This window comes from Pezoporus wallicus, unplaced genomic scaffold (genome assembly GCF_028554395.1).
Source record: "Pezoporus wallicus isolate ANWC-B61680 ecotype Strahan unplaced genomic scaffold, APGP_CSIRO_Pwel_v1 contig_4485, whole genome shotgun sequence".
Lineage (NCBI taxonomy): Eukaryota > Metazoa > Chordata > Aves > Psittaciformes > Psittacidae > Pezoporus > Pezoporus wallicus.
The window spans coordinates 1159595-1178367 of record NW_026641983.1 but is presented as its reverse complement, the minus strand read 5'-3'; the positions used below and the strand labels follow the sequence as shown (position 1 = coordinate 1178367).

The 18773-nt window shown below is 42.9% G+C and overlaps 1 protein-coding gene across 1 annotated transcript; it reads left to right on the top strand.

The window, feature by feature from the left end:
- Positions 1–1139: 1139 nt before the first annotated feature.
- On the top strand, positions 1140–15121 carry LOC130608489 (V-type proton ATPase subunit S1-like protein). Its single transcript, XM_057426404.1, has 7 exons — positions 1140–1352; positions 8546–8586; positions 9398–9459; positions 11160–11389; positions 12802–12852; positions 13207–13450; positions 14646–15121. The coding sequence occupies exons 1-7, from the start codon at positions 1270–1272 to the stop codon at positions 14946–14948; spliced, it is 1014 nt and encodes a 337-aa protein (XP_057282387.1). The 5' UTR covers positions 1140–1269; the 3' UTR covers positions 14949–15121.
- Positions 15122–18773: the final 3652 nt, after the last annotated feature.

Below are 18773 nucleotides of genomic sequence, written 5' to 3'. Positions count from 1 at the left end.
GCAGGTTGCATGGCCCGGGGAACCGTGGTGGAGCAGATTCCATGCATTCCAGCTGTCCTGAAAGTGGCAACCTTATTTTACCTGAAAAAGGTTTCTCTAATACTGCAACCTCTGTTAGACCCCAGCTTTCTCTAATTCCGCCCCCACAAGAGTGATTTTCCCACACTTGGTTGTCTCTACATTTCCTTATCTCATTTTTCAAGCTGGAATTCTCATGTAAGTATCTGGATTCCTCCTTAAATTGGATAGGATCAGTACTACTAAGGACAAGCTGTTTGGAGATTATTGAGATTAGTGAATACTCTCTGTGTCACTGAAGGAGAAATGAATTAAGATTGTAAATCCCTTTTAATAGTTATGATGCTAAAGCCCCTGTCTTTATCTTATGTCTGGAATGCAACACACAGGAGCTCTAAGTCAGTGAAGCAGGGCTTACTGTGTGATCACATCATCAGAGACCTGACGTTAGCTGCTGAGCAGGAAAGCCATGGGAGCAGGAAAGGCGTGAGAGTATTTGTGTACATAGATAGGTATATACATATATGAGCACACCTGAATACTGGTGCCTGTGACCCACCTCTCTTGAGAATGACCCATCCCACACAAAACCTGCCATATTCACAGTGGTGTGAATGCACCTCGGTGTCTTGTTCTGACAGTCCGAACCAGGGCACTGTAATTCTGTGGGCTTTTCACAACTGTGGTCTGCTTAGAGTTATCTGTAGGTATAAAACATTAGAGCTTGAAAGCAGGTCACATGCAAACTGAGTTAGTGATGAAGAAAGGAATGCTTCCAAATCTTTGACTTCTGTAAAATGAAGGTAATACTGTTACTCTGAAAGCATTACAAGACTTCAAAATGCATGTAATTCTTTGTCTGGTTATATATGGAAGGAGAAATTTCAGAGTGGTTTGGAAGCCTTCACCTTTTGTTAAGGTTAGGTTTGAGTACAGATAAGAAGTGCTCTTCAGTGTGATTTTATAACCTGGAGAGACCATCTGATTTTATTTCTTTTTCCCTTAGCAAGCAGCTCAGAACATGTAAAGTGGAATTCACAAGGAAGCTGGAAGGAGCCGTCAGTAGGTGTCTGCATCAGGACAAATACGAGCACATGAACGATTTCTCTGGTGGGTACCGGTGCAGTGATGGAGTGATGAATCGCTCCCTGGATTGGCTGTATCTGCTGCCCGTCATGCTGCCAGACAGAGCGTGGGTGCTGGACCAGAAGAGCAGATGTGCTGGGTCTGGTGGTTCTGGGTCTCTTCTCCATGGAAAGAAACGCTGCCCTTAGGATCCTCCTGCTTGTTTTGTACATGGGATTTGCGGTGTCTGAGGATGAAATGAATGGCAGGTCAGTAATTGAGTCTGTATCAAACTGTTGGTGGAGTGGAACACATGATTTAAATGTTGTAATTTGTGCTGTGTGTGAGCAGATTTGATCACAGTTTAGGATGTCAGGACATGGTTTTAACTTTATTTTCAGGTTTGAAAACACCTGGGGCTAATACAGAAATTAATTATTTTGAAGCATACAGTACATTGGAAGTGTAACTATAAAATAATTTTATAAAAAATACTATAAATGGTTTGAAAATTAGTGTTTTATGGGCGTCTGTCTTATATATAATTTCATTTTAATGACTCTCACACTGACTTGCAGTGGACTGTGTAAAAAAGGAGTTATAAATAGAATAATAACAAGGGTGTGAAAACTTTCCAAGAAAGATAGGTGCTAAAATCTTATTCTTGTGTAGAATGAATACTTGAGGCATGAGTTCAATATTTCACAAAAGTATTTAACTTATAAAATTACTAGAGATTTGGATTTAACATTGTTTATAATGCTATTTCATTCTGTAATGATACATAGATAGGAAGGCCAAATTACAGCAGGGGAAAGAGGATTTTCTAGAGCCTAGCATTACAAAAGTGAAAACAGCCTAAACTGTATTAGTTGAATTGTGCCCCAGAGTCTCTAATAACACACAGATTAAATATGCCGATGAAAATCACAGCTGGCAGTAAAATCTGTGCATTTAAGGCAAGATGGATATGTGGTGATTTGCTTAAGCTTGTATTAAGAGATCTGGTAGTCAGTTACTGATAAATACTACAATATGTTTTCATTTAAATAGCTTACTTGCTGTTCTCCTCTGCTAGTTTTCAGATTTGTTAGTGTCTTGGTATAATCGCACTTTTTTGCAATCAGATCAGAATCCAAGAGAGTGCAAGCGGTAGAGCATTCATCACCTTTCATCAGAACTTTGTTTATAGTGCCTTTGAAGATTCGCATGTTATTTTCCAATTAAATGGTTCATAAATCAAGTGAAACTAGTTCAGCAGCCAGTGAGGTAGTCTGCAGCTGGACAATGACAGTATTAAAGTGATAATTCTGTAGTAAGTGAAATACTGCAGTAGAGTACACTCTGCCATCTGATGTAGTGTGTCAGGGCAGCAATATAAAGAGTAAAAGACAGTGTGAATGTGGCATGTGAATGTGATAGTGAATATGGCTTCGTTTAACCTGCTGGCATGGAAACTCTTTGTGGCCTCTGCACCCAGCATTGATCTAGTGCACTTGATCACTATTTAGTGCCGGGATTATTCATGCTACTCATCTGAGTGGACTAAAGACTGCTCACGTGCAAGTCTTCAAGGGCTGGAGCCCACATGAACTTTTACAGGCAAACAAGGCAGACTTGTTTGTGTTATGTAGATGGATAATGTCATCTGATAAGAGGGAATTTGCACTTATTTATACTTATAATCTTATTTAATTGGGGTTTATATAGTGATTAGTCATCCAACTGCTTTGTATTAGGGCTAATCCAATTTCATGGTGGGTTCCTGACATTCTTGGAAGGTTAAATTCAACATACAACATACATATCTGAGTGTATTTGGGCTGGTTATTTATGGATTGGTGTCCTGGGTTCAGCTGTAACTGTTATTTTTCTCCTTCCTAGTACCTGGTGCAGTGCTGTCTTTTGGCTTTAGTCTGAGAACAATGTGATAACACACCCGTGTTTTAGGTTTTTGCTAAGTAATGGTTACCCTGATCAAGGACTTTTCAGTCTCATGCTCTGCCAGGGAGGAGGAGAAGCCAGGGGAAGCAGAGTCAGGACACCTGACCCAGACTAGCCAAAGAGGTATTCCATACCACAGCACATCATGCCCAATATATAAACTGAGGGCAGTCATCCAGAAGGGCTAGATCACTGCTCGGGTCAGGCTGGGTATCAGTTGGCAGGTCGTGAGCGGTTGTATTCTCTTCCCTTGTTATTTCCCATATCATTATTATTATTGGTGGCAGCAGTAGTGGTTTGTGTTACACCTTAGTTACTGGACTGTTCTTATCTCAACCTGTGGGAGTTACATTTTTTCCGTTCTCCTCCCCATCCCTCCAGGAACAGGGGGAGGAAGAAGGGGGAAAGTGAGTGAGAAGCTGCATGGTTCTGAGTTACTGGCTGGGCTTAAACCACTACAGATGTGGAGGAGACACACTGCATTGTCACGAGCCTCCCACCTGCACTCGTGGGCTTTGTGGATGCCGGTTATAACCGTTCTGCTCAGGATGTAACCCCACAAGGGCATTCACAATGAGTTATACCTCACATATACATCGTATGCTCTCCTGAAGGCTTGATGTTGCCTATCAGTTAGCATTCCTCAAGGTGATTTAATTGGCATAACCATGGTATTGGCCTTATTCCAGATGGAAAACTAAGTAAAGATTTTTTTTTTTTTTTTTTTTAATAGACAATCAGGAAAACAAACATAACCCTTCCTCTTCCCAGAGCAGTATAAAGTCTTCATGGCTTTAAACATGAAGAAGGGAGACTGAGATGAGCTCTTAGGCAGAAGTTCTTCCCTGTGAGGGTGCTGAGGCACTAGCACAGGTTGCCCAGAGAAGCTGTGGCTGCCTCATCCCTGGCAGTGTTCACGGCCAGGTTGGACAGGGCTTGGAGCAACCTGGTTTAGTGGAAGGTGTCCCTGCCCATGGCAGGGGATTGGAACTGGATGAGCTTTAAGGTCCCTTCCAACCCAAACCAGTCTGTAATTCTGTGAAGTCCAGTAGGGAATGAAATGAATTACACGATTTTACACCAGCTTCCTCTCATAGAATCATAGAATAGTTAGGGTTGGAAAGGACCTTAAGATCATCTAGTTCCAAACCCCCTGCCATGGGCAGGGACACCTCACGCTAAACCATGTCACTCAAGGCTCTGTCCAGCCTGGCCTTGAACGCTGCCAGGGATGGAGCACTCACAGCTTCCCTGGGCAACCTGTTCCAGTCCCTCACCACCCTAACAGGAAAGAAGTTCTTCCTTCTATCTAATGTAAACATCCCCTGTTTAAGGTTGAACCCGTTACCCCTTGTCCTGTCACTACAGTCTCTAAGGGTCCCTCCCCAGCATCCCTATAGGCCCCGTTCAGATACTGGAAGGCTGCTATGAGGTCTCCACGCAGCCTTCTCTTCTCCAGGCTGAACAGCCCCAACTTTCTCAGCTTGTCTTCATACAGGAGGTGCTCCAGTCCCCTGATCACCCTCGTGGCCCTCCTCTGCAGTTGTTCAGTTCCATGTCCTTTTTATGTTGAGGACACCAGAACTGCACACAATACTCCAGGTGAGGTCTCACGAGAGCAGAGTAGAGGGGCAGGATCACCTCCTTCGACCTGCTGATCACGCTCCTTTTGATGCAGCTGGTAAAAGACTCCCTTTTGCTGAAGGCAGTGTTAATCCCCTGTTTTCAAGGTTATGTTCCCACAGCCCGTGCCAAACAGTACTTTTCTATTTCTGTGTGTTTCACCACAGACCATTATCTATTATCACTGACGCAATGTGGCCTGCCTGAAACCCACAGCAAGGTTGTCAGCCTCAGCAGAGCCCGTTATTTCACCTGCAATCTTGTTTACACTTGAAGTTTAAAAGGGCAGCAGGTTCCAATCAGTGTCTCTCAGGTGAGATTGCCCTTCCGCAGACACTCCTTGTAGCCACAAATAGATCTCCTGTGTCCCTCGCAAACTTCTCAGACCCAGAAGGCACAACAGATGAAAGTGGAGTGGAATCTGTGCTCCGGCTTCTCACTTTGCTGCCAAACACAGGTCTGATGAGCAGCTTTGCTCCAGACCATTGGAAGGCTGCTCAGTCCCTTCAGCAGCCAGGGCAATAAAGCAGCGGACAGGCTGCAGAGAAAACATAACGCAGCACAAAAAGACAGCTAGGCTCTACAGCACCACAGCAGTGACTGTGATCTGAGCTGAAAGAATCATAAAAAGATCTTTAAAAGTTCAATGTTGGTAATACTATTTAAAAGCAGTCTGGCAGTTTTATTTACAGAGAGCAAGACCAACCTTCTCCTTAGCTGGAACTGTTAAATCCCAGTTACTTCAAGGAGGCTATGCACTTTAAGAGCGGGTCTCACTTTCTCTGACTGCCCCTTGGGCAGCAAGGTTAGTGATGGGCTGAGATCTCCAATCCACTTGAAGGTCTCACATCAACAGTGAGCAGCCTTCAGAACAGGTAAAATAGTCCTCATTTGGACAGATAGGTTACAAAAGACACAGCCAAAATGGACCAAACCTTCTCTTAGGCTGCTTAATGATTAGGAACACAGGCTGTGTTATTTGACTGAGTCTTATTTTTGTTTTATAGTCATTCTTCATGATAGTTGTGGCTTCAGGCTGGAAAAGGCAATTTTGGAGTATTTTTTCATGATAATAGCTACAAATATGAGGCATGTCACAAGGAAATAAAGGTGAATTATTTAGTTATACTAACTTCAGTTACATTTAGGGTGCACCTTCCAAGAAGACCACAGATCTGAACACATCCATTTTATGTTGCTGAATGATATACAAATCAGTGATTGCTTTCAACAACAGTTCAAGTAATCAAAAACCATACTACATGACTTCAAGACCTTGAGGGCCAGAGTTTGGTGGTGGGGGAGTTACCTAGAAGGCCCATATCACTACTCGGGTTTGGCTGGGTATTGGTCAGCAGGTGGCAAGCAATGGTATTGTGCAACGCTTGTGTTTATTGTTTCTTTTCCCCATTTAGTTTTATATTCTCCTCCCTTGTTATTTCCCTTATTATTATTGGTGGTAGCAGTAGTGGTTTGTGTCATACCTTAGTTACTGGACTGTTCTCCTCCCCATCCCTCTGGGAGCAAGGGGGTGAGGGGGGGAGTGAGCGAGCGGCTGCGTGGTTCTGAGTTACCGGCTGGGCTTAAACCATGGCATTATGCTTCATTATACTTCTAGCGCCTCCCCATGTGCATAATTTAAAGCTTATAGCCCATCACTCCAGTTCAGAAATCACCATACTGCAGTGTGCAGAATAAAACACTGGGATGAGCTTCAGAGCAGACCTGTGGAGAAGGACTTGGGGGTGTTGGTCGACGAGAAAATGAACATGAGGTGGCTTCAGTGTCCTCTCGCAGCCCAGAAAGCCAACTGTATCTTGGGCTGCATCAAAAGGAGTGTGACCAACAGGTTGAAGGAGGTGATCCTGCCCCTCTACTCTGCTCTTGTAAGACCTCACCTGGAGTATTGTGTGCAGTTCTGGTGTCCTCAACATAAAAAGGACATGGAACTGAACAGCTGCAGAGGAGGGCCACGAGGGTGATCAGGGGACGGGAGCACCTCCTGTATGAAGACAGGCTGAGGAAGTTGGGGCTGTTCAGCCTGGAGAAGAGAAGGCTGCTTGGAGACCTCATAGCAGCCTTCCAGTATCTGAAGGGGGCCTACAAGGGTGCTGGAGAGGGACTCTTCACTAGGGACTGTAGTAATAGGACAAGGGGTAACAGGCTCAACCTTAAACAGGGGAACTTTAGATTGGATATAAGGAAGAAGTTCTTTCCTGTGAGGGTGGTGAGGCACTGGAACAGGTTGCCCAGGGAGGTTGTGAGTGCTCCATCCCTGGCAGCATTCAAGGCCAGGCTGGACAGAGCCTTGTGTGACATGGTTTAGTGTGAGGTGTCCCTGCCCACAGCAGGGGTTTGGAACTAGATGATCTTAAGGTCCTTTCCAACCCTCACTATTCTGTGATTCTATATATATTTGCTTTGCACTAATAACTCAATGAATAGACTAGAGCATTTGATTGTTTACGTTGTGTTTGGTATCGAGTCTTTGGGGATCCTACAAATCTGGAGCACACGTTCAGTGTGATCAAACTGCAACGGCATGGCAGCAAGCAGTATAGGCTCTGAACCATCCCACATTTCTCCTTTGGTAGTGTTACATTGTTCAGACTCATATTAATCTGCCATTAAGGATGCCACATTGGAAATTAGGATGGGATAACTCCGTCAGGACATGCTAGTGGGTAACACAGATCCATGTTAGTGGGTTCACTCAGCTTTGCAAGGGCTCCGCAGCAAGGCCAAGGCTTGACTCTTCACTTCAAATACCTTATGGTACACTTTACGCATGATTGCTGAAAGCTGCTTTTATTCCTAGTTTTTATATGCTGGTGTATAACTTTTGAAGTATTTGAGCTTTATGTATGACTTTGCATGTATTTTGCTTCTGTGGTAGGTTGGAAAGGTGGTAAGAAACAAGGAAAGAAGAGGGAGGTGTGCTTCCATGTGAAGCAGCTGTGAGGCAGGTCTGGCCCCACCATTGCTTTTGACCTAGAAGGCACTGTGTGTAGCACGGTCTATAGAGTCTCTGTGGGATGATCATCAGCTGTGAGTGCTGGTGTGTTCACCTGCTAGGGAATGCTGAGGGCAGACTTGAGAAGTGAACATGTGTCATCAGATCAGTAGATAGTCCACTGTAGAGGGCTGGAAGTGTTCCTGAACTCAGGGAGTAGAGTGTGGTCCTAAGGGAGAACCTTGTTTCTTGGGATTTTGATCTTGTAGGTCTTTGGGTGATTTATATGAATCTGCTGGGCTTGATTCTCTAGTTCAGGAAAGCAGATCATAAATGAGTTGCAGACTTAGAAGTTATACCAAAGAATATCAAAGGCTGAAAATTTAATGAGCCTGCAGTTGTCACTTGAGGTGTGCATCCTTTCTGCCCCATCTTGCAGCTTCATGGGATTTGGGATTGCTATGAACCATTCAGGAGCTGTCTTGAGATGGCTGTAAATCTGGGATGAAGGCATACTAACCCAGTGCATTTGCTCTGTCCTGGAAGAATTCAATGTGTTGCTTCTGATCCTCACTGGGAGCTGAGGATGGTGCAGCACTGTCCTTGTGTTCCCCTGCTTGTGGGCTGGAACTGGTTCAGTCTTTCACCCAAAGCTGATGTCCCATGAATAGTACAAGAGGGGTAATGAAGCCTTTAGTCAATATGGTAGGGATTTGGAATGCCTGTCAGGGCTGATCCACCTTAGGGGTTTCTGAAAATGAGGCATTTTTATCCTGGGTGCACTGGCTTTTGGATTAATTTGTCCTATTCTTCTGACATTCACCAGCCAAGGATCTGAGTTATGTTTTGAATATTTTATTGAACAGGAGCTTTCCCCAGTAAACTTGCTGCATACTTTAAATACAGATGCTGTACAATTAATGTTTTTCTCCTCTCTTCCAGTTCACATGTGTTTTCAGATCAAGATTCTCCGCAAAGAAAGGGTAAGGCTTTGAGTGTGCTCAATGCCTAGATACTGGTTCTGCTAGTGTGGCTGTAAAAGATCTTCATTCCCAGATGTTGCTTCTATTGGCATTAGTGACTTTCCTGACAGATGTTTTGTTAAAGCCTATGCATTTTTAAAAAATACTCTTTAAAGTGTTGCCTGGTTAAAATAGTAAGTTACTGACTGACTCTCAGATACAGTGAGAAGAAAGTAGAAGAAAGAAGTTATTATTTTGTTTGTTTGTTTATTTTTTTAACCAAATGAAAACAGTTAAATGTTTGAAGGATGGAGCAGTGAGAGTGTCCATGAAATGAAGTGTCATCTATGAACTATCAGGTTGGGCTATCAGGTCGGGCTATCAGGTTATTTGTCAGTTTCTTGTCTCTGGCCAGTGCAGGGAAAGAAGTTCCCAGCCATAATTAACACGCTTTGGCCATGTAGTTCAATACACACCCTTTGTCAATAGTTGGCTGTGAGAAGAAAGAAGAAGCTTTTGTAAAGTGTATTTGGGATGAATAAATACATATATAGGCAGAATCCTGTCATTTCTGGGCACTGAAGTTCTTCCCAGTATGGGTGGCAATATGATCAATGAAAAGAAGAGGAATCCTATTGTACAAGTAAACTAGAAGATGCATGTGTTGAAGCACCAATCCACATATTTTCCACAACAGAATCAGGTGTTCTGAAATGCACATTTTTGTACAGGTGTAATTATTATTTGCATAGGAACCTGAAAAATTATGCTTTTACAAATGATTGGATTTTTTTTTTTTTTTTGTATGGTAATAACACATTTTCTTCCGCAGGTCGCCATTATGGTGGTGGTGTGAAGCCAAAACTTAATGTAAATCAAATGTCAGTTACACAGGTAATGTTTGAAGGGCTGGATCTGTAAACTTTTTTTCATAGCACATTAGTTTAATTTACATTATTGAATTAAATAATGCATTGTTTACAAGAAATAGCCAACAAAACTGTTCCAGTCATTGTGATATGGTGCTGAATCACAGCCTGGTGTACAAGACATCTGCTTTTTGGAGAAGCCATCTGAGACTTCAGTTGGTGTTGCTGGTGCTGAGTGGCAGTGGGTTTGGGCACAGGATCTTACTGAAGGAACCAAATCCTGTCATACATATTCTGTATAATGCCATTTGGTTGCTGTGGCCAGTATTTTGCTTATATCACTTGGTACTGAAAGAACAGATGAAGCAAAGCTGCAGATTGTTTGAATTTAGTGGGAGTTTTTCCTGAGTCCAGCCAGTAGGTCTTGTCAGAAACAGAGCACAAAAGGCTTCCTGACCAAAAACCCTGTAAGTGATGCAATCTCATGTAAATAATCTACTGGTCAAGTCTGTCTCATCTGTACTTCTAAGAAGACAGTTTTATCATTTATACAAATGATAGTCATAGTCAATGTTTCATCATATTTTCTGGCCGTGCATGATCTTACCTTGCTTTCAGCTTGTTGCTGTAAGTACTTCCTAATTTAATCATAAAGCAGTCTTGTGCCACACGTAAAGGGGTCATTCAGGGTCTGAGCGGGGAGACATGATTCCCTAAACTGAACACAAAAAGAAATCTCTCTTGAAATCAAGACAAAGCTTTGGGGCTTAACTACTTGCCTCTTGAAGCCTGGTAAGATGCTGTTTATTATTGAGACTGAGAGTACATCTCTTGTTTGTGCATGATTTGTACTTGCTTAATCATATGACATGCAGACATTTTATATGTTATCAGATTTGGGTAGGACATATATGTAGATGGAAAAAAGCTGGTGTCTGGAAAGCTTATTTTGAAGTATGGAAATGGTTAAATTTTGAAGTCCTTTCTAAGCCCTAACTCACTGTCTCAAAATATGTTGTCTGACAGCCAGATTGGCCTCCTTTGTCTTTGAAATGTGGCTTAGAAGAAATAGTATTTCTCTAGTGTCTACAGATAACATAGAAACTGCAATCCCCAGGTTTTAATCTTGCAAATGACTGGTTTTTTGAGTGTTGTTTTCTGCAGCAGGCATTTTCCCAATTTTACAGCCATTAGGAGCCAAACTCTGTGCAAATAGGTGTAGACTTGGATATTTTCTTTCATCTGGACAGCTGCCCAGTGTGCTTTCTGCATGCTAGGCTGTGTCCTTGGCCCAAGCTGAGACCTCTTTAGTGTGTTGAGATAATTTTTCCAGGTGTTGTAGAGAGTCCTCTGCTGAGGTAAGCACCTTATGATTCTGGCTTTGCTTCGCTTTTTATATTTGACAGCTGTAGGTGTGCTGGGTGAGATGGGAGCATGATAAGAATGTGTTTTACGCCAGTGATACTACCCTAGTAATAAATGTAACTTCTGCTGGCTCTCTGGCAGTTGTGCTGGAGCTCGAGGTCTGTAGAGTGGCATTCTTGTGGTGGGAAGAGGTTAGCCAGAGATTTCTCTGTTTTCTCAGTTTATTGCTAGTGCAGCTGAGAACTGGCTCCACAGATGCTCTCAAAGTGCTGGCCTCATTTATTTATTATATTGGTAGGATGGAGAGTAACTACTGAAATATGCATCTTCTGATACTGATCTTTTATGTGGTCAATTCAGGTTGTCAGCTACAACTTGAGCAGGAAAGGACAGTGGGAAAAAGCAGCCACCCACAGCTATTACAGCCCTCTCAACGTCACGGTTAATGGCATCCCCTGCATTCTGTTCTGGGCCAAGAGAATCATGATTAAGTTTGAAAACCACACGCAGCTGGATTTGACAGAGAAGACTTTTGGTGTCCATGCAACAGTGGATGTTGGAGAGTCAAACTGCAGTGAAGACAATGCAGTGTAAGGTGGCATTGTACTCTGCCAAGGAAACTAGTACAGATAATAAGTCTAGTAAATACATACTGAAGGTTAACAGACATTGTATTATATGGCATAGAGCCCCATGGGCAAGCTCCTTCCTACAATGTCCTGACATTGCGGGCAGCAGGGCAGCATGGGTTATATATTCTCAGACCAGTCTTTCATGGGACACGCAGACACACATAGTTGCCTTCATCTCTTACAGTCAGTTCTTTTCACAAATCATTTTTGCTGTTACTGGCTGGTTTACATAGGTGCTTAGGAGATGGAGTGACGGATCTGATGCTGAATATGGGGTCTTAGGGTCTGGCTGCACGTGACTACTTATCTCCTCACAGGATGTATGCCAGCAGTAATGTAAACCATTGGTACAAGACACAGATGTGTATTTAGAAACAGGTGGCCCCATGTATCAGTAGTGCCAAGAGCTGCTGAAGCCAAAGAGTCAATTCACTAGAGGTTTGCATGTGACCTGAAGAGTCTTCAAACCTCTGAACTCTGCAGCGTAGTCTGTTATGATTTTCTTCAGGATGAGCAGCATTTAGCAGCTTTGCTCATGCTAAGCCTGAGGGAGAGCTATGTATTAACCTAACTGGATTCAAAATTCTCCAATCCCATGGCTATAATAGAAAGTCATGTACTTATTTTTATTTCCTTTGTCATGTACCTGACAACTTCTCTCCCTCCACATAGCGTGCTGGCTGGCTTCATGTGTAATACCATGTCATTGATTGCATTCTGGTAGGTAAGACTCTAAAAATTAGAAAGTGGGTACCTCTGGGCATGTGCTGAACATGAGCGTTGGGTCTACTCCATAAACATGTTTAAATATGTAATGACACACAACAGTAAAAATAACATGACCAAACCCAGCAGTTTCCTTTAGCTCCTATACAGCATTTTGCCCCTGCATCTAAAGATGTTTCTGTAGAAAGGGCTCTAGTGATGCGCATCTGTGAAATCTGAAATCGAATGTCATCTGCATTTTTTCGTGCTCTGTTATTTAAAAAGATGAGAATAATGTGCCTCTTAACAGTTTCTAGTGATATGCAGAGGTGATGCATGATTTGAGATAAATGCCATGGCTTGAGAAAGAGAACCAGATCAAATGAACCTAATTGTTAGCCAATGCTGGAAGCAGCAGGATCGAGTTGTGTTGAAAGCTGAACATGCAGTTCTGTTCTTTCTGGATAGTCTAGGCCTCATTCACATCAAAAGGTGAACTACTGGAATTCACAGGTGGAAGATTTAATCCTTTCAGTTTTTCTCTCATTGACTTAAAAAGTATACTGAGCGAAAGGCTCCATCTGTAACTATGCTTCACCTTTTGTGCTGCTTTCAAGATCTCTGAAGTTTTTATCTAGCCTCACGATACTTGTTTTTTGACCTAGGCTTTCTCTGAACTTTGGTGACATTGGCAATCTAAAGGGACTTGTTATTCGGTAAGTTTATATGATAAAGAAAATATTAGATAATCACATGTTAATGTGCATTGTTATGCAGTTGCTCAAGGAGTTTGTTTCAGAACTTGTGTAAGCAAAATAACGTGATAGAAACTTCATATTTCTTCTCACTGTGAGGGAAAGCAGCTAAGTAACTCTTTCAGCTGCCCAAGCAAGAACCTCAAATCACTTTCCACACTCAATAGAAGGAGCTAGAGCTTTATAGTGATACATTTATACATATATATACATGAAATATATATATACACAGTCTAATAAGGTTGTTCAATTTGTGAATTTGATAGTGCAACTGTTAGTCAGACTTCTCATTTTTCTTCCTATACAATATTTCAGATTCTTATTAACAACCAGCTATTACCAGCTGTCTGTTCAGAACCTGTTCAGCTTACACAGACTGCAGCTTCTTTACAACCATTCCATACAAGCGACGTTTAATGCAACTAGAATATGCGCACCAGCAAGTTACTCCTACCACTGTGAACATGTGAGCAGCTTGCAGAGATACGATGCACTTCTCATACCCAGCTCTGCAAATGATCTTTCAAAGCTTTGGGAAGTCACTTTTATTGATTTCCAGGTAATGGAAATAAGCCAAGTGGATCCCATAGGTAGATTGGTGGGAAATTTTCTGCCAAGAAAAAATGATGACCTTCCATACAGCTTACAGGATCTCCATGGAACTTGAAATATAAATGAAGACTTCAATTATTATACCTAACCTTCCTATCAAAGGAAAAGAAGGGCTTTATAGATACTCTAGTCTTTTGCCTGGATTTCCCCTTGGTGTGGGGAGTGAATTTAACTTTTGGTGTTCTATCTCTCTGAACTGGGCTCTTAAACCCAGCATCAATAACAGCATAAGTCACCAGGTATGGGGCTCATTTCACTTAGCCTTCGATGCCTAGTGATTTTAACCTTGTGCCCTGATTATAGTCACCTCAACCTGCCTTTAAGCCTGTGGATAATTCCTCTGACTCATCTTAAGTCCTTATTTTAGGATGAGGTTAATCATCTTCTGAAAGTGCCTTTTTTTCTGTGTTTGACAGTAAGGGAGCCTGAGATGACTGGACTGGGATGTGTTGCTTTTAGATACCTAAGTAACAGGGCATGAAGAGCTGAGAAGAGGATTGAGGGGGAAAGGTGATCCCCTTTCTTCACCATGTGATATATGCCCATGGACTGATTTAGTGGAGTGGTCAATCAATTCCCTGAATGCCAATGTGGTAAACTTCATATTAGAACTGAAGCCGCAAGGCAGACTTACTGGTATTAGCCATAAGTTGAGTGCAACTTCCTGTGGTTTAGCTGGTTTGCTAACATATACCGTACACTTGGATCTGGTGAGAAAAATACAGTATTAGGATAGGCAATTGAAAATATTTTTGTTTGCCACACTGGATTTTATGCCGTTTGAAACAGAGACTCTGGAAAGTCTCAACAAATGATGCTGGATGTGAACCCATTAACTTGAGAGTTACTACACTTAGAATTAAGTATTACAGGACTATTAAGAGTGATCATTGAAGACTTTGTTGAAAACACAGGTGCAAATCCTTTGGGCTGCAGAGTGATGGAGATTAGAATAGCTGGCAGTTTCTAGAAGACTTACCTGGATAAACTGAACGTTAACTCCAGCTGGCACTAATACAATTTTGCAATATGCAGGTGTTAAATTAAAAATTCTTACTGCCATCAGAAGCAAATCTATAAATTTGTTTGTAGCTAAGATGCAATTATTTTATTTAACATGAGCCCTTTTGATCTCTTTGTAGATTCAAGGTTTTAACATTCAAGAAGGACACTTTGGCTATGCAAAAGACTGTGCGTCCTTTTTCTCTCCAGCAATACTTATGGGATTGGTTATGTCGCTCATTCTGCTGCTGGTTCTTGCCTACACTCTTCATATGTTGATCCACCTGAAGTCTCTTGACAGGCACTATGAATGCAAAGCTTCTCCTGCCTATTTTCCACAGATGAAAGACAATGACATGGGAGATGAGAAAGAGCCACTGAGAAGCAATGGAAATGAGTCGTATGAACTCAGAAACCAAAAGCTGTGTAAAATCTACATTTAGCAGTGCACATTTATCTGTCACAGTGAAATAAATGATATTTTCTTCTGCTGGCACTGTTGTATGTAGTTTGTTCATATTTTTCACCAACTGATGAACGAAGTAGGTAACAGACTGTTTAGCTGGTTACTGTCTGATATTTATTGATACCCATCTCAAAGATGCCTTGGGAAACGAGAGGAAAAAAAAATCCATTGTGAATAAGAGATCTCAGGTTATAGAACTTTCTAGAACAGAACCAAAATATGTATCTTTCTGTCCATCTGTCTGAAGACAGAAGAATCTGTAATGGAGACTTTGAAATTGAATAAAGGTACAAAAAGAAAAAACAAAATAAACAAAACACCCCTCCCCTCCCCCCCCCCCCAAAAAAAAAAATTAAAAAATCTCTTGTTTTATTCTTTCAGAAGGCAGTATTTTTTTATTCCTGGATTTGTATTTGCTACATCCACCCTGCTCTGTGTCCTGACATAATAACACCCATTCCTTTCTCAGTATATGTTTTTCCAAATTACATCCTCTTTCTTTGTCTTCATAAACTCCTTTCCCTCATTTGGAGTCTTCAGAGCCATATAAGTAGCGTATTATTCACTACATTGATGAAATAATGATGGCTCCAATATAGCAGCATCTTGATGCTTTTCTCTGTCTAAGCTGGTGGCTTACTGTAAGGATCTAGCGGGAGAACAGTAGACATCTTGTCAAAGCCTTATCCTTAACTTCCTGGCTCAACTCTGCACTAAAAGGTGGATTATGAGCGTTATACCCTTTGATGCTAGGTTAATTTCTTTTCTATCAAATCCCATCAATCTCCTTTGGGAATTTTACCTGAATGGAGGCAGCCAGTGCTGTAACTGAAGACATATATAAACAAAACAGTGGAAGTTCCCTAGCAGTGAAAATACAATTTTCACTTTTTTTTTTCTGAGCATTTAAGATACTGTCTTCCCACTCACCGTTTCTTCTGTTAGAGTCAAAGTTCGGGAACTCCAGATCAGCCTGTAATTCAGCCCTGACTTCTAGCAAGGAAGGACACAATAATGTACTAACTAATGCTTTCAGGTCACAAGTAATACAAACCCATTGTTCTTGTCTATCAAGAGCAAGAATTTCTTAAATTTCAGATAATGGATCTAATTAGTTGTCTGTGGTCTTTGTAAACTGTTCTGCAGTGGGGTTTTGTCTGCCTGTTGTAAACAAAACACTGAAGAACATCCCCGGTCAGCCCCTGCTTGTGTGCTGACACAAGAGCTCTGGAAAGAAAACAGCATAGGCAGCTTTTAAGTATTTCATCAGGAGGTGGAGTTTGGTCTAAGCTTTACAGCCCAGCACACTGAAGTAAAAAAAAACAATAGTGAAGAAATCTGAGCGGTAACATGTTTTGAGCCTATCTTGTGGCCGCAGTGCTCATGCACCTTCCTTGTGGTTTCTCATAGCCAATAGGATTTCATTTAAGTAGTTTGTTTTCGTGTGCCAGCCTTGTGTATTTCTATCAGATTAGTGTCCATTCTTATCAAATGACTCAGTTGCTTTTAAACTGCCCAAAGGCACTCTAGGTGGGAATGTCAGTTTTATTCTGGAAAAACTGTATGAGAGCCTGGGTTTTTGTTTTATCAGATGGGCAGCTGGACTGTGTGCAGTGGGGCAGCCACTGTGGGTTGGGGATATGCACAGAAATGTGGGAAGTTCCTGCTCTGTGCAAATGGGATGAGGCTCTGCCTGGCATCCTACTACCATTTTCTAGGTCCTTTGAGTTACCAGCCAGGAGATAGGGGAGAAATGAAGTCGGGAGAGAAGAAGAGGTGACTGTGAGACTGAAGACCCCTTAATTCCCTGCAGAGGTGAAATCTGCTGCCACCCCATTTCTATCTTGCCTCATCAGTCCTAGACTTTTGCCACAGAAACTGTTTGACTGCACATAGAATCATGGAATAATTAGGGTTGGAAATGACCTTAAGATCATGTAGTTCCAAACCCCCTGCTATGGGCAGGGACACCTCCCACGAAACCATATCACCCAAGGCCTCGTCCAACCTGGCCTTGAACACTGCCAGGGATGGAGCATTCACAGCTTCCCTGGGCAACCCATTCCAGTGCCTCACCACCCTAACAAGAAAGAATTTCCTCCTTATATCCAATCTAAACTTCCCCTGCTTAAGTTTGAACCCGTTACCCCTTGTCCTCTCACTACAGTACCTAATGAAGAGTCCCTCCCCACCATCCCTTATAGGCCCCCTTCAGATACTGGAAGGCTGCTATGAGGTCTCCATGCAGCCTTCTCTTCTCCAGGCTGAACAGCCCCAACTTCCTCAGCCTGTCTTCATATGGGAGGTGCTCCAGCTCCCTGATCATCCTCGTGGCCCTCCTCTGGACTTGTTCCAACAGTTCCATGTCCTTTTTATGTTGAGGACACCAGAACTGCACACAATACTCCAAGTGAGGTCTCACAAGAGCAGAGTAGAGGGGCAGGATCACCTCCTTCAACCTGCTGGTCACGCTCCTTTTGATGCAGCCCAGGATACAGTTGGTTTTCTGGGCTGAAAGCGCACACTGCCTGCTCATGTTAATTTTCTCATCAACCAACACCCCCAAGTCCTTCTCCTCAGGGCTGCTCTGAATCTCTTCTCTGCCCAACCTGTAGCTGTGCCTGGGATTGCTCCGACCCAGGTGTAGGACCTTGCACTTGTCATGGTTAAACTTTATGAAGTTGGCATCAGCCCACCTCACAAGCGTGTCAAGGTCCCTCTGGATGGCATTCCTTCCCTCCAGTGTATCAACCGAACCACACAGCTTGGTGTCATCGGCAAACTTGCTGAGGGTGCACTCAATCCCACTGTCCATGTCAGTGATGAAGATGTTGAACAAGACCGGTCCCAACACCGATCCCTGAGGGACACGACTCGTTACTGGTCTCCAGCTGGACATTGAGCCATTGACCACAACTCTTTGTGTGCGGCCATCCAGCCAGTTCTTTATCCATTGAGTGGTCCATCCATCAAATTGATGTCACTCCAATTTAGAGACAAGGATATTATGTGGGACAGTGTCAAATGCTTTGCACAAGTCCAATCTGCCTTTAGGAGGAGCCCAAACAAAGCATATACTTCCTTATAGCGGCTTTACTTGACTGCGTATGACACTTCAGTCTGCTGAGTCAGATTCAGTCAGACAGAGCAACCTGGTCTATTGGAAGGTGTCCCTGCCTGTGGCAGGGGGTTGGAACTGGATGAGCTTTAAGGTCCCTTCCAACCCAAACCTGTCTGTGATTCTATCATTGTCAGCTGGCATGTATACCATTAATTTTAGATGATGTATGTGCTGCTGGGCCCCATTCATTCTTACCACTTGTGTCCACATACTGACTGAAATGCCGGGAAAGCCAGTGGGGATCTCTCCAGGGATTTAGTAGGCTTTGGATTTGGCGCAAGTGGGTCAGAGCAGCTGTCCCTTACACAGCCCCCCCCCCCCCCCCCCATAAGCCGTGGATAGCAAGGGAGTTCGGGATTAGACAAAACCTAGGGTGACCTCTTCAGTCTGTGCCGTGCCGTGCCGTGCATCTGAGGACAGTGCTGCCTGACCTCCCATGGAGGCATAGCCTGAGCCCTCCAGCAGGAAGAGGAGCCTCTTGCTCTGTGTTTGCTGGGGAACTTAATTTTTCTCTCTGCCCATCTCACTCTCTCTGTAATTGTTCAGATTGGTTTCTTGCAATATGATCTTCCTCCTGCTTCTGGCTGTCAGTCAAGAAGATTGGCATCTGCCTTGTGCAGAACTGCTCCCTTAATTAGCCCCAAGAGCATCCCGCTTGTGGTCTTTTTTCTGAGTCCAGGC